This window comes from Esox lucius, chromosome 20 (assembly GCF_011004845.1).
Source record: "Esox lucius isolate fEsoLuc1 chromosome 20, fEsoLuc1.pri, whole genome shotgun sequence".
Taxonomy (NCBI): Eukaryota; Metazoa; Chordata; class Actinopteri; order Esociformes; family Esocidae; genus Esox; species Esox lucius.
The window spans coordinates 30,175,527-30,190,063 of record NC_047588.1 but is presented as its reverse complement, the minus strand read 5'-3'; the positions used below and the strand labels follow the sequence as shown (position 1 = coordinate 30,190,063).

Sequence of the window (14,537 nt, the reverse complement as noted above, 5' to 3'; positions counted from 1 at the left end):
AAGCATTATCTGACTGGAACTCCTCTGGTGTACAAGCGAAATGGTACTGAATGCATTAACATTGTGTTTACACCTTTCAAAGTCTCTTTAGAGCTGTCGACACGTTTTTAATGGACAGAAATGTAAAGAATGTGGTTGTCAGTCAACCAAATGAAAAAATTTGGAGTTCAGTGGAATGTGAAAGAATATTAATAAATACATTTTAAACAATATTCTTTGAATTCAAATATAAAACAGTATTTATTAATGATACATTTACATACAAAGTAATGCATACATACGCTACATACCCAAGAAAAGGTCAGTTAATTCAGTGCAACTGTAGAAACAGAAACGTGACTGTAGCAATATACTGTTAATAGATGAGCCCCTACCCTCAGATATGGGCATCTCTCACCATTGTAGGTTCAGGTTAGCAAAACACACATAGGCACTCTTTGTTCTTTTAAATACCACATACTCTTCCAGTAGCATTAACACAGCAGAGACAGTTCAAAAACAAATGATCCAAATTCTAATTTTAATCATGTCTAGCCTGGATTGCTTGTTTACATTTAATTTGCCTAAAACGCTGTAGTAAAGCAAGCTGATATTTTGGGTTATTGGGTTCAACACTTCCACGAAGCCCCTGAGGCGTAATACACAGAGTCGAGTCAGTTTCACTGTATTTAGTCCCATTCAGTTTACAAGTGTGTGTTCCAGGTATTCATGTGGCACTCCGGCACAGAGGTAAAAGTGTTTCAACTGAAAGAAATACAGCAGCAACATCTCTCATCTACACACAATCCCCCCTGCACCCCTTGCCTTTCACAGCACCCCTCTGGGTGGTCCCCTTCAGAGGCAGAAGGGAGGCCACGGACCCTACCTCTCCAGATATCAGACTGGCTCAATATCCGGGCTACAAACATTAAACCCTTTTCATGACCTTGAACCTGGATCTAACCTCAACCTATTACCAACTGAAAAAAACTGACAAACTACACAGGCTGTTCACATGCAATGCTATTGTTTGAATTAGTGGTTGGGCCTGTTACATCACCTGTAATCTTCCACTCCATCCTCCCTCCCACAACCTCCGTCCTCCTTGGTCTCGTTTCACTGTCGGCCGTGACCCAACTGTGTAGTGACCAGGGAGTAGTAGACTCCTCTCTGGGCCAGTAGTTGTTGATGAGTGCCCTGCTCCACCACCACACCCTTCTGGAAGACAGCGATCAGGTCAGCGTTCTGGATGGTGGACAATCGATGGGCCACCACGATACACGTCCTGCCCTGCCGTGCCACATCCAGGGCCTCCTGCACCACCTGGGGGAGGGACGGAGGAGGCGGAGAGACACAAATAAACAGAACAGTTCAAAAGAATACAGCGGTTTAATCTTTCATTAATCTATATACACTCACCTAAAGGATTATTAGGAACACCATACTAATACTGTGTTTGACCCCCTTTCGCCTTCAGAACTGCCTTAATTCTACTTGGCATTGATTCAACAAGGTGCTGAAAGCATTCTTTAGAAATCTTGGCCCATATTGATAGGATAGCATTTTGCAGTTGATGGAGATTTGTGGGATGCACATCCAGGGCACGAAGCTCCCGTTCCACCACATCCCAAAGATGCTCTATTGGGTTGAGATCTGGTGACTGTGGGGGCCATTTCAGTACAGTGAACTCATTGTCATGTTCAAGAAACCAATTTGAAATAATTCGAGCTTTGTGACATGGTGCATTATCCTGCTGGAAGTAGCCATCAGAGGATGGGTACATGGTGGTCATAAAGGGATGGACATGGTCAGAAACAATGCTCAGGTAGGCCCAATTGGCACTAAGTGTGCCAAGAAAACATCCCCCACACCATTACACCACCTCCACCAGCCTGGACAGTGGTAACAAGGCTTGATGGATCCATGTTCTCATTCTGTTTATGCCAAATTCTGACTCTACCATCTGAATGTCTCAACAGAAATCGAGACTCATCAGACCAGGCAACATTCTTCCAGTCTTCAACTGTCCAATTTTGGTGAGCTCGGGCAAATTGTAGCCTCTTTTTCCTATTTGTATTGGAGATGAGTGGTACCCGGTGGGGTCTTCTGCTGTTGTAGCCCATCCGCCTCAACGTTGTGCGTGTTTTGGCTTCACAAATGCTTTGCTGCATACCTTGGTTGTAACGAGTGGTTATTTCAGTCAAAGCTGCTCTTCTATCAGCTTGAATCAGTCGGCCCATTCTCCTCTGACCTCTAGCATCAACGAGGCATTTTCGCCCACAGGACTGCCGCATACTGGATGTTTTTCCCTTTTCACACCATTCTTTGTAAACCCTAGAAATGGTTGTGCGTGAAAATCCCAGTAACTGAGCAGATTGTGAAATACTCAGAGCGGCCCGTCTGGCACCAACAACCATGCCACGCTCAAAATTGCTTAAATCACCTTTCTTTCCCATTCTGACATTCAGTTTGGAGTTCAGGAGATTGTCTTGACCAGGACCACACCCCTAAATGCATTGAAGCAGCTGCCATGTGATTGGTTGATTAGATAATTGCATTAATGAGAAATTGAACAGGTGTTCCTAATAATCCTTTAGGTGAGTGTAGATAAACAGTGTAACTGCAGAGAGACACACACCCTCTCGCTCTCTGTGTCCAGTGCGGAGGTGGCCTCGTCCAGTAGCAGGACTTTGGGGTTCCGGAGGATGGCTCTGGCGATGGCTATACGCTGCTTCTGACCTCCTGATAACTGGGTTCCCTTGTCACCAGCCTGGGTGTCATACTTCTACTCAGACAGAGGGATGGAGGAAATGAAAAGGGAGGACTTCTACATTGGACCTTTTCACATTGTGTGTAATAATATTCAACAAATAAAAATCCAGTTGCAGGTAGCAGCAGCCGTAGTAGTAGTGGTTACAATACTGGTAGTTACATGTTCAGTAGTAGTAGTGGAAGAAGTAGTATCAGCAATAGTGATAGCAGTAGTAGCGATTGTAGTAGTGGTAGTAGAAGTATCAGCAGTAGTAGTAGTAACATGTTTAGTTGTAGTAGTACAAGCGGTAGTAGTAGTAACATGTTTAGCAGTAGTAGTAGTATCAGCAATAGTGATAGCAGTAACATGTTTAGTAGTAGTAGTAGTAGTAGTAGTAGTTGTAGTAATGTACCTGTGGCAGTTGGTCTATGAAGCTGTGTATGTTGGCAGCTTCGGCAGCACTTTGAATCTCCTTCATGCTGACTTTTCGTGTGTTGTCACCGTAGGCAATGTTTTCTGCCAGACTACAGTCAAAGAGCACAGGCTCCTGGGACACAATGCCCATCTGGAGCCTCAGCCAGTGGATGTTCAACTTCTTAGCGTTCCTGTTGTCCAGCCTCTGAGGAAGAGGAGCAAGTGTCAACATACACGTTGGCATTTCCTTGTTTTATCCGTGGCCTCAGTGGGGCAATGAATGTCCACATGAACATGAGCATGTACACATACACACTCGTCCACATTTGAGTGTGAACACAAACCTTGAGCAGGACATTAACCTCCACAAACATATGCCAATCAAGCAGGATGATAACCTATAAGGTCTCAGTACAGCAGAGCCAGTATATGACATGGTTGTGAAGCAACAGTCAACATTCTGGCCTGTCAATCAGTAGCTAGGGTTCCACCTTCACCAGTGTTCTAAAATCTGCATAGACAACAGACAATACGGGTAGTTTCCTTCAATCGGTGGGTTTCCACTATACAGAACTGAACAGTGGCTGATAAAGTCATGAAATGTTCATGAACCAAATTGAAATCTATAGCTACATTTTCAACTCTTGACAATTTTTTAAAAGAAACACAAGCACTAGAGGTTGATAAGATTAATATGGATGTGATAAATGATATTTGTATTTGGCAAAGAACAACCTTCGACCAACCATCATGTAGCCTGAGCGGAACAGGGAGGACAGTTGTGATGTTGACATAATCTATGACAGTTCTGCCCTCTACCGCTCAGAGATCTCACCAGAACAACTGGTGAGACACAAACATCTTAAATATCTATTGACAAGGAGCATCCTTATAAATGCACTTTGAAGTTCATAATTTTTTATTTGTAATCTAATTAACTGCATGCTTTCCTGAATCGTCATGGTAGGAAAACTGAATTAAATTTTGTGACTCCGGGCATAAAGGCATTTTCACCACCGTTTCATGCAAATTCTCCAAGGACACCATTAACATTTACTGACACTTGTCGGAAGTGGAATCTTAATGCAGGTCAAATTGATTTCACAAAGTATTTTTTTTTCTCAACATGCAGCGTCCTTGGTGGTGTTGAGAGTGGACTCACATTTCCATACACTTTAAACAAAAAATGCTTAGTCACTGTGGACCATGTACCCAATGGAGGGATGGGCCTGTAGCTCTCCACCACGCACACATACAGTATCTCACAAAAGTGAGTACACCCCTCACATTATTGTAAATATTTGACAACACTGAAGTCTGTGTCGTTTCTTCATATGACAACACTGAAGAAACGACATTTTCCTACAATGTGAAGTAGTGAGTGTACAGCTTGTATAACAGTGTACATTTGCTGTCCCCTCAAAATAACTCAACACACAGCCATTAATGTCTAAACCGCTGGCAACAAAACTGAGTACAACCCTAAGTGAAAATGTCCAAATTGGGCCCAATTAGCCATTTTCCTTCCCCAGTATCATGTGACTCGTTAGTGTTACAAGGTCTCAGGTGTGAATGGGGTGCAGGTGTGTTAAATTTGGTGTTATCGCTCTCTCACACACCCTTATACTGGTCACTGGAAGTTCAACATGGCACCTCATGGCAAAGAACTCTCTGAGGATCTGAAAAAAAGAATTGTGGCACTACATAAAGATGGCCTAGGCTATAAGAAGAAACTGACCTGAAGCACAGTGGCCAAGACAATACAACGGTTTAACAGGACAGGTTCCACTCAGAACAGGCCCCGCCATGGTCAATCAAAGAAGTTGACAGCACGTGCTCAGCGTCATATCCAGAGGTTGTCTGGGAAATAGACGTATGAGTGCTGCCAGCATTGCTGCAAAGGTTGAAGGGGTGGGGGGTCAGCCTGTCAGTGCTCAGACCATACGCCGCACGCTGCATCAAATTGGTCTGCATGGCTGTCATCCCAGAAGGAAGCCTCTTCTAAAGATGATGCACAAGAAAGCCCGCAAACAGTTTGCTGAAGACAAGCAGACTAAGGACATGGATTACTAGAACCATGTCCTGTGGTCTGATGAGACCATGATAAAGTTATTTGGTTCAGATGGTGTCAAGCGTGTCGGCAACCAGGTGAGGAGTACAAAGACAAGTGTGTCTTGCCTACAGTCAAGCATGGTGGTGGGAGTATCATGGTCTGGGGCTGCATGAGTGCTGCTGGCACTGGGGAGCTACAGTTCATTGAGGGAACCATGAATGCCAACATGTACTGTGACATACTGAAGCAGAGCATGATCCCCTCCCTTCGGAGACTGGGCTGTAGGGCAGTATTCCAACATGATAACGACCCCAAAAACACCTCCAAGACTACCATTGCCTTGCTAAAGAAGCTGAGGGTAAAGGTGATGGACTGGCCAAGCATGTCTCCAGACCTAAACCCAATTGAGCATCTGTGGGACATCCTCAAACAGAAGGTGGAGGAGCGCAAGGTCTCTAACATCCACCAGCTCCGTGATGTCATCATGGAGGAGTGGAAGAGGACTCCAGTGGCAACCTGTGAAGCTCTGGTGAACTCCATGCCCAAGAGGGTTAAGGCAGTGCTGGAAAATAATAGTGGCCACACAAAATATTGACACTTTGGGCCCAATTTTGACATTTTCACTTAGGGGTGTACTCAATTTTGTTGCCAGTGGTTTAGACATTTTGCCTGCGAGTTATTTTGAGGGGACAGCAAATGTACACTGTTAAACAAGCTGTACATTCACTAATTTACATTGTAGCAAAGTGTCAATTCTTCAGGGTTGTCACATGAAAAGATATCATCAAATATTTACAAAAATGTGAGGGGTGTACTCACTTTTGTGAGATACTGTGTATATATGTCTTATATATAAAACATTTTAAACTGTAGTCTCATTGCAATGTGAGTAACACTACGAGCTATGTCACTACAACTCCCATGAGCACTACCTGCACACAGTGTTTGATTGTGGTCCATTCGTGTTAGGCCTGCTGCCTTGCATTTGTGTGTCAGTGATCGACAGCGTGAACAAGACAAAAAAATGATGTCACTAATTAATTCAAATAATATGCATTTCAATTTTTAGTTGAGGGGTTATACACTAGCCAATAATAATCTGTGAGTTTAATTGACTATATAAAATAAGTGTCCAATCCAAATGGAATTTCATTGGAATTGATGAGCAATTCTGAACTGAGCCCAACACTGACATTCACATATTTAGACACATGAAGGTGTCTGTTTGGATGTATTTGAATGTTGAAATGTCAACAAATCACTCACCGTTACCTTGATTATTGTCCATACTGCTTTAATACTCAATGTGAACAACCACGTTTGATAGTCAAAATGTGACATTCGTTTAGGTGTGTGTCTGTGTGTGCGTCAATGATCAATTAGCCTTTTAAAATGATAAACTTGGATTAGCAAAAACAATGTAGAATTGGAACACAGGACTGATGGTTGCTGATAATGGGCCTCTGTACACCTATGTAGATATTCCATTACAAATGTGCCGTTTCCAGCTACAAAAGTCATTTACCACATTAACAATGTCTACACTGTATTTCTGATTATTTTAATGGACAAAAATCTGTTTTTCTTTTGAAAATCAGGACAATTCTAAGTGACCCCAAACATCACAGTAATGATTTGACCCCAACCTAAAACGGTAGTGTAAATGGGACATTTCTTTAGGTGTGTTTATGTGTATTCATGTCATGTGACGTGTTTTATACATGTATGTGTGTTCTCACCACTGTGCCCTGAAGTGGGTCATAGAACCTCTCCAGTAGTTGTATGGTGGTGCTCTTCCCACAGCCACTGCTGCCCACCAGGGCTAGAGTCTGTCCCTTCTGCACCTTCAGGTCCAGCCCCTGCAGGACAGCAAGGTCTGGACGAGATGGGTAGTTGAACCTCACCCCCTCAAAACACACATTACCATCAAAGTGGTCCTGGAGGGAAAGTAGAAAGGCCGGATAAAATCAGATTTTTAATTAACCCCTGGCAAAATCGATTCAGTCAAACAGAATGTGTGTGTGTACCGGTGTTTCTCCCTCCTGTGAGCAGTTGTCTATGGCAGGTTCTCTGTTGATGAGCATCATAAGGTGAGATGCTGATATCTTGGCCTTGGCGTAGTTAGGAGTGAAGGAGTTGGCCTCTCCTACAGCCATGGCCCCATAAAGCATTGCAGAGATCACCCTTCAGAGTGACACAGAGGGAACAAACTGTTACATATCCAATATTTGTCCTAAAGGTATAGTTTGCCCATAGTTCAAAATGAATGGCAGCAGTCTTTGGACACAGCATAACAGTCATCCATGCTTTTGTTTTGTTGACCTATCCTGGCATGTTTTGTTTGTGTCCATTTACAAGAAAAATAATTTACAGTCCAGTTATCTGGTGCACCAGTCTAAATTCAAGACTTCCAACCAAACACAACCTCACTGGCGACAGTCCTTTTCCTCTGGTTGTGTTGGGGATATACCTAAAGACACAGACCATCTGTATTCATTAAATCACTGGTCATCTCAACACTCAGAAGTATTGATGTGGCCTCGTCGTGAACCAGCACAGTGAGAAGAGGACTGACCTCCCCTCAGAGTCCAGATTCCCTCTGAGTTTCTGATCCGTATCTGGGAGGTTTTCCTAGCTACTGTGCATTAACTGCTTAATCTTTGGGGTTTCACGCTGGGTACTGTGTGTCAACTGCTGATTTTAAAAGGGTTTCAAAAATACATTTGAGTGATTGATATCAATTCATGTCAGGGGTCATGCTCAATAACAACAGTTTTATGACTGCTTATGCAATGGTAATAAGAGCCTAGATTTACCTTAACCACTGTTGACCACTTACCTTGACTCCTAGAACACGTACACACAATCACATGAACACACACACATCAAACCTATCCATGCAAACCATTTTAAATCACTCTAAGCCTACACTGGAAATAACTAAATTTACCAATGCCCTCACTGAATCACATGACAGGAGACTTGGAACAACAAAATCTATGCTTATTTTACACACTGCACATCAGAAGTCCACATATTGCAGCTATTGTTGGTTACAAGATCTTATTAAAAAGAAAATTATCTGACATGATGCGTCTTGATCTCAGCCTTTGGATGAACAAAAGTCTCATTTTCAATCAGGGTGTGTAGACTTTTGATATCCACTGTACCTGCCTTAACCTGCATCCTACATTCTGAACTGGACCTGATCTTGTCCGTATGGACTTCACAATCAGATTCTTAGGCATATTTTAATTGTCTACATTTAATCTCATATTTAAACTGACAAGATCAGTGCGATGGACACATCAGAATCAAATATAGTTATGAAACAGGAACCATCGCTCAGTCGTAAACATGAACACATGGCTCAGATGAACCCATCTGAGGTGGTATCTACTGTACTCACAGGAAGACATGCTCAAATGTCATAAATTGCTGTTCTATCAGCCAGGCTCCGAAGCGGAAGCAGCCCGCATATGCAAAGTAGATCATGGCCTGAGAGAAGGAGAATGTGATCCCGTACACATGGGCCTTCTTTTGGGAGTTCCTTCAGAGGGATATTTAAGAAAGTGTGGGGGGGGGGGGTTATATTAACAAAAGTAATATAGTGAATTTACATTGCTGTGTTTTCAATATACTTGCCATGAGTAGAACATAATGATAGAACTACGTTTTAAGAGGAACTTTGTAGCATTCATACTTGTAAGGCACTATCAAGTTCTCCTGGTACAGAGACTCAAACTTCTGTTCTCTCGTGAGAGATGCCACAGTACGAATGTTCTCTATGGCTTCTGTAGCGATCTGAGAACCACACACACACACACACACAAAGACAAGAGAATAATGTATACACATTCTCTGGAGCAAACTATGGGGATATGAAAGAAGGAGTGTGTGTGTGTGCGTGTACCTTGCCAGCCTGTTCTAGCTCTTTCTTGTCTTTGACGGCATGACCAGAGAGTAGCTTCATCTGTATGGCTCCAGCTACAGCCATGATAGGCACAACACATAGGATGAGCAGAGTCAGCTGCCAGCCGTAGACAAAGGAGATGATCAGACCGGTGCCCAGGTTTGCCACGTTCTGGGCCAGAGTGGCCAAACGCACTCCTGTAGCCTGGAGAGGGAGGGAGGGTCAGTGTCGTTGCTTTGTGAGTGTTGTGTGTGTGTGCATGTTTGTTGTGTGTACTCACCCCTTGTACTTGTGCTGCATCTGTAGCCAGTCTAGTGGTGAGAGCTCCCACACTGTTTTTGTGATGATCAAACCAGCCCAAATCCTACAAGAGAACAGAGACATTCACATGCCAAAATGTCCTCTATAATTTCAATATGAGTTGTTTTAAAACTCTGTAAGCTTAAATAAACAGTCTTACCTGTCTCATCATGGCTTTAAAGGCCATCAGTCTAACCTTCATGGTCAAAATCTCACCGGCCTTGCCAAAACAGAAGCCCTGGAGAGAACACAGCGTTGTCATATAGTGAGAAAGTATAGTCTGTATAGTCATATAGTCTGTTATATTTACTGTCTAGAGGCTGTGTGTTTCTGATATACTGGATAAACGGTTTGTTCAATTTAAATGTTTGGAGAGAAAGGCCAATGCCTGTTAAACAATACACATTATTAACCTCACAATCTACAAGTGAATTTTAAACCTGTTTTTATAATGCTGACTGCCAGAAGAACAACTATCTCTTCAGCACTATCAATCAGATCTTTATAGTAGTGGAAAAAAACAAAACAGCGAGTTTGCCAAATTGCACATCAAGGAATCTGAGAGCATGAGGAAAAAGATAACCTGTCTAATGAGACCAAATCTGAACTATTAAGTCTGAATGTCAAGCGCTATATGTTGCCCAAAATAATGATCTGCTCATCACCTGGCTAATACCATCCCTATAGTTAAGTATGGTGGTGAGAGCATCATGCTATGGGGATGCTTCTCAGCTGCAGGGACTGGGAGAATGTACGAAGCCGGTAGAGGCATACCCAAGAAGACTCAAATCTGTGATTGCTGCCAAATGTGATTCCACAAATTAATGAATAAACTGTCTTAACTTTTATTTTATTTGAAATATGTACTAAATGTTTTTCATTTTCAGATAATTGGTAAAAATAAATGAAAAATGTTGTTTTGTCATTATGGAGTATTGTGTGCTGATTGATGGCAAAAATAATGAAATCATTATAAATTAAGTCTGTGATCAAATATTTTAGAGAAAGTGAAGGGGTCTAAATAATTTCCAAATTCACTGTATCTCGATATAGACTGTCCTGAGTCTGCTGGGAGTTGCTGTGATAAAGCTGCTTAAAAATAGAAATTGGACCAAATAGAAAAATATATAGGCTATATTTTATCGTTCTTACCATAAGATCACACTGACAATGCCGTCACATTTGGCATGAGAGGTTACTGTAGGTCGTAACCACACCAGAATAATCTCTGAAACACTTACAGGAACTTTACCAACTCAGTGTCCAGACACAAGGGAGCGAACAATGGCAAGGATGCCAACATAATCAAGAAAGTAGACCACCCCAAATAATTATGCCCTGACAGAAGCAATAAACAATTCCACAACTGCACAACGGTCTGTACAAGGTTGTTACAATCCATAAACCAATCTGGAATTTCTAAATACAAGGATATTTATTTAAAATGTGATTGTATGGGAAAAAATACTTTCAATGTAGTTCAGACAGGAAATGCCAAGTTTTGGTTTAACTACGTATTGGATAAACAATGCTCAACAATGCACATAAGATGTCTAAGAGTTAGGATGTCTAAGATTTTGATCGCATGATCGTGTATACTATAATATTGTAATATGTAATATTATAATAGCAATACCAATAGCCATAAGCAAGTTGGGCAGTAACAATCCCCCCGTAGAAGGAGACAGGAGGATGCAGGGGTGCTGGGTGGGTTTTACCAACACACCAGCAGAGTAGCAGACAGTGACTGACTGACTTAAAAACGTTTTTTTAATCATATATTTAGAATAAATGGAAATCCGGGGAAAAAGTATGATACTATTTCAATAAAAAAAAATATATCTAATCCCCATTCCTAATAGAAGAAATAATACAGCAAAACCTGCTAAATTGCAACATATAAAAAAACAACAACACTGTACCCTCCCCAAACTTAAAATCCCCAAAACACAATCCACCCTAAGTGTGACAGCCCTCCCACATTTTCACTTTCCTTGGTATTATAATTATTATTGTTATTATCACTGTAACTATGACAACAGTGTTGTCCTGAAAGCGACAGTATAAAAGTGATGTGGGTATACCTGAAGGAACATGGTAACAAAGGAGACAACTCCAATGGCAGCAAACATGAGAGCGAAGAAGGAGGAGCGTTCTCTGACCACCTCCTGGTCTGTCTCTGCAAACACCTGGAACATAATGCCAATACAAACATGATAATCTGATGTTATTTCATTTGCTGGAATATTCAACATAAATCAATGATTTGGAAGAAGTTGAAAAACAAAGCAAATTAGTATATTTAACGCACCGCAATAATTTTTGAGAAGATAACAGCAAAGAGTGGCTGCATGCCTCCATTGATAGTGGCACAGAACACACCAAGCACTATGTAGGGCCACTCAGGAAGGTTCAGCTTCATCACTTTCAGGAACGACACAGGAGGAACCTCCTCTTCCTGTACAGACAGAGATTTTGGCAAACATTCCAGTGTTTTCACTACTGAGTCCAGATCAGAACGGGAGCATCCATTTTTCTCCTAACAGCGTCATGCCCCTACCTCCTCCACCTCCTCCTCAGTCTTCTCCTTGTCTCCCTCTGAGCCGATGAAGGATGAACCTTTGGTAGATTTCCCCCTGATGAGGCTGGGCTGGGGGAGAGATGTCACCGATGGACTCTTCTCCTCCAGAACCTGCTCCTCCACCACCTCGTCCTTCTCATCACTTTTGAATGTCTTGTAGGACATAGAAAGTGTGAATGAAAATCTGTCAAATTTTTGGGTCACTGAAGTGTGTATGTAAAAGCGTTTCCTGATAGATTCTATGTTAGTTGTGGGGTCAACGATTTTCCTAGGATGGTCCAGGGGCAATTTTTCCTTCTTCGTGTTGTTGTGTTCACAGTAATAAACTGTTCCTCATATTGTATCTAGATCCAGACTAAACTTTTGGTTCAACAGCAACTGTGGCAGATTGAAACTATGAGATATCGGATTATTTTAGCAGCCAATTTTTTTCAAATATGTAAAACGCAGATAACGAATGAGGATCCAGTGTAATCTTTCCAAATAATTTGTGTATTCCCAGTAACAAATAACAACATGACATTCATCTTAATTTTGCTGATATCTTGTGCCCTGACTCTAAGCAAAAATATCACAGATGAGACAAATATTTTGGCTGCCCCTTTAAGGCCAGAGGGTTACCTTGGTGATGGAACAAACAGCACATGCTGTTTCTATGATAATTTCTGCCGAGTAGCCGAGTAAGAGGGCGGGACGACATGTGAGCAATGCACATAGAACCTAGGATGCCTGTTATCCCAAATGTCTGTAATGTGAATGCCGATGTTACAGGTGACCTCGGACACTCCCACGTCAGCCAAAATAATATAAGATGACACGATTTTGGCGCACCCCGGCTGCAGTACATCAGCGCAGGAAACACAGGTGTTCTATCATTTTGGTGACAATGTTACCTAAATGGTGACGTAGATGTGAGGTGTGTGGGGAAGGATTATTGTGTCTGTATGAATGACTATTACCTGCATGGTGACCAGTGTGTGGTAGACACCTTCTTTTTCCATCAGTTCCTTATGTGTTCCCAGCTCTACGATCTCTCCGTTCTTGAAGCCAGCGATGACATCAGCGTTACGGATCGTAGACAGACGATGGGCCACTATGATGGTTGTACGACCCAGTCTGACCTGAAGGAAGACACAGAGGGAGGGAGATGGTGGACAATGGCAATGGTACGTATTATAGATGTTAATGAACTGTTGTGTGTGTGTGTGTGTCCGTCCTCTACCTTGTCCAAAGCAGCTTGTACGATGGTCTCACTCTCAGCATCAAGAGCTGAAGTGGCCTCGTCCAACAAGAGGATCTTGGGGTTGCGTACGAGAGCGCGAGCGATAGCGATCCTCTGTTTCTGTCCTCCACTCATCTGGGTTCCTCTGTCTCCAACCAGAGTCTCAAACTTCTGCTCAACATTGACAATAGCGTTGATCAATAATGTCATGTAATCAACCATCTAGCCTGAGTAATAAAAAGAACTGCACACATTCAGACCCGTTCAGACACAGTAACGTACATCAGGCTGAGACATGATGAAGTCGTATGCGTTGGCCTCCCTGGCAGCCTGTTCTATCTCCTGCTGTGTGACATCAGGTCGGCCATAACGGATGTTCTCAGCGATGGTGGTAGCAAAGAGGATGGGCTCCTGACTCACCACGCCAATCATTTCTCTCAGGAAACGCACGTTCAGAGAGCGCACATCATGGCCGTCCACACACACCTTCAGAACAGAGAGGGCATGAACAGATGTTACTGAACAGAGAGGGTATGAACAGATGTTACTGAACAGAGAGGGTATGAACAGATGTTACAGAACAGAGAGGGTATGAACAGATGTTACTGAACAGAGAGGGCATGAACAGATGTTACTGAACAGAGAGGGTATGAACAGATGTTACAGAACAGAAAGGGTATGAACAGATGTTACTAAACAGAGAGGGTATGAACAGATGTTACTGAACAGAGAGGGTATGAACAGATGTTACTGAACAGAGAGGGTATGAACAGATGTTACAGAACAGAGAGGGTATGAACAGATGTTACTGAACAGAGAGGGTATGAACAGATGTTACAGAACAGAGAGGGTATAGAGGGATATTAACAAAAAGAGAGAGTATTTGATGCCTATAACCCTGACGGTTCACAGTTCAGACCTCTCCCACCACAGAACAAATAAAACCATCTTTGAGTTGATAAAAAGGTGTTTTGTGTTCCACGATACTCACTGATCCCTCCAGTGGGTCATAGAACCGCTGCAGTAGTTGAACAGTGGTACTTTTCCCACAGCCACTACTGCCTACCAGAGCCATGGTCTGTCCACTACGCACGGTTAGAGACATACCATTCAACACCTATAGAGAAACATAGTAACACCCATTCAACACCATTCAACACCTGGTGACCCAAAGTCTTAATGGCCTCACACAGTAACACACCATTCAACACCTATAGAGACACACAAAATAACACCCCATTCAACACCTAAAGAGAAAAACACAGTAACACACCATTCAACACCTAGAGACACACACAATAACACACCATTCAAAACCTATAG

General features: G+C 42.5%; 1 protein-coding gene across 3 annotated transcripts in view; it reads right to left on the bottom strand.

The window, feature by feature from the left end:
• Positions 1 to 221: 221 nt before the first annotated feature.
• abcb4 (ATP-binding cassette, sub-family B (MDR/TAP), member 4) overlaps positions 222 to 14,537 on the bottom strand; it is a 68,632-nt gene continuing 54,316 nt past the window's right edge. For all 3 annotated transcript variants that reach the window (XM_034288618.1, XM_029115619.2, XM_029115620.2), the window contains exons 12-28: positions 14,206 to 14,331; positions 13,497 to 13,700; positions 13,215 to 13,385; positions 12,952 to 13,113; positions 11,972 to 12,145; positions 11,723 to 11,869; positions 11,496 to 11,600; positions 9,572 to 9,649; positions 9,392 to 9,475; positions 9,112 to 9,315; positions 8,902 to 9,002; positions 8,608 to 8,748; positions 7,226 to 7,382; positions 6,938 to 7,135; positions 3,144 to 3,350; positions 2,618 to 2,764; positions 222 to 1,302 (exon numbers count right to left, since the gene is read on the bottom strand). In XM_034288618.1, coding sequence (XP_034144509.1) covers positions 1,096 to 1,302; positions 2,618 to 2,764; positions 3,144 to 3,350; positions 6,938 to 7,135; positions 7,226 to 7,382; positions 8,608 to 8,748; positions 8,902 to 9,002; positions 9,112 to 9,315; positions 9,392 to 9,475; positions 9,572 to 9,649; positions 11,496 to 11,600; positions 11,723 to 11,869; positions 11,972 to 12,145; positions 12,952 to 13,113; positions 13,215 to 13,385; positions 13,497 to 13,700; positions 14,206 to 14,331 — 2,613 coding nt within the window. In that variant the 3' untranslated portion in view covers positions 222 to 1,095. The remainder of the gene's footprint in view (positions 1,303 to 2,617; positions 2,765 to 3,143; positions 3,351 to 6,937; positions 7,136 to 7,225; positions 7,383 to 8,607; positions 8,749 to 8,901; positions 9,003 to 9,111; positions 9,316 to 9,391; positions 9,476 to 9,571; positions 9,650 to 11,495; positions 11,601 to 11,722; positions 11,870 to 11,971; positions 12,146 to 12,951; positions 13,114 to 13,214; positions 13,386 to 13,496; positions 13,701 to 14,205; positions 14,332 to 14,537) is intronic.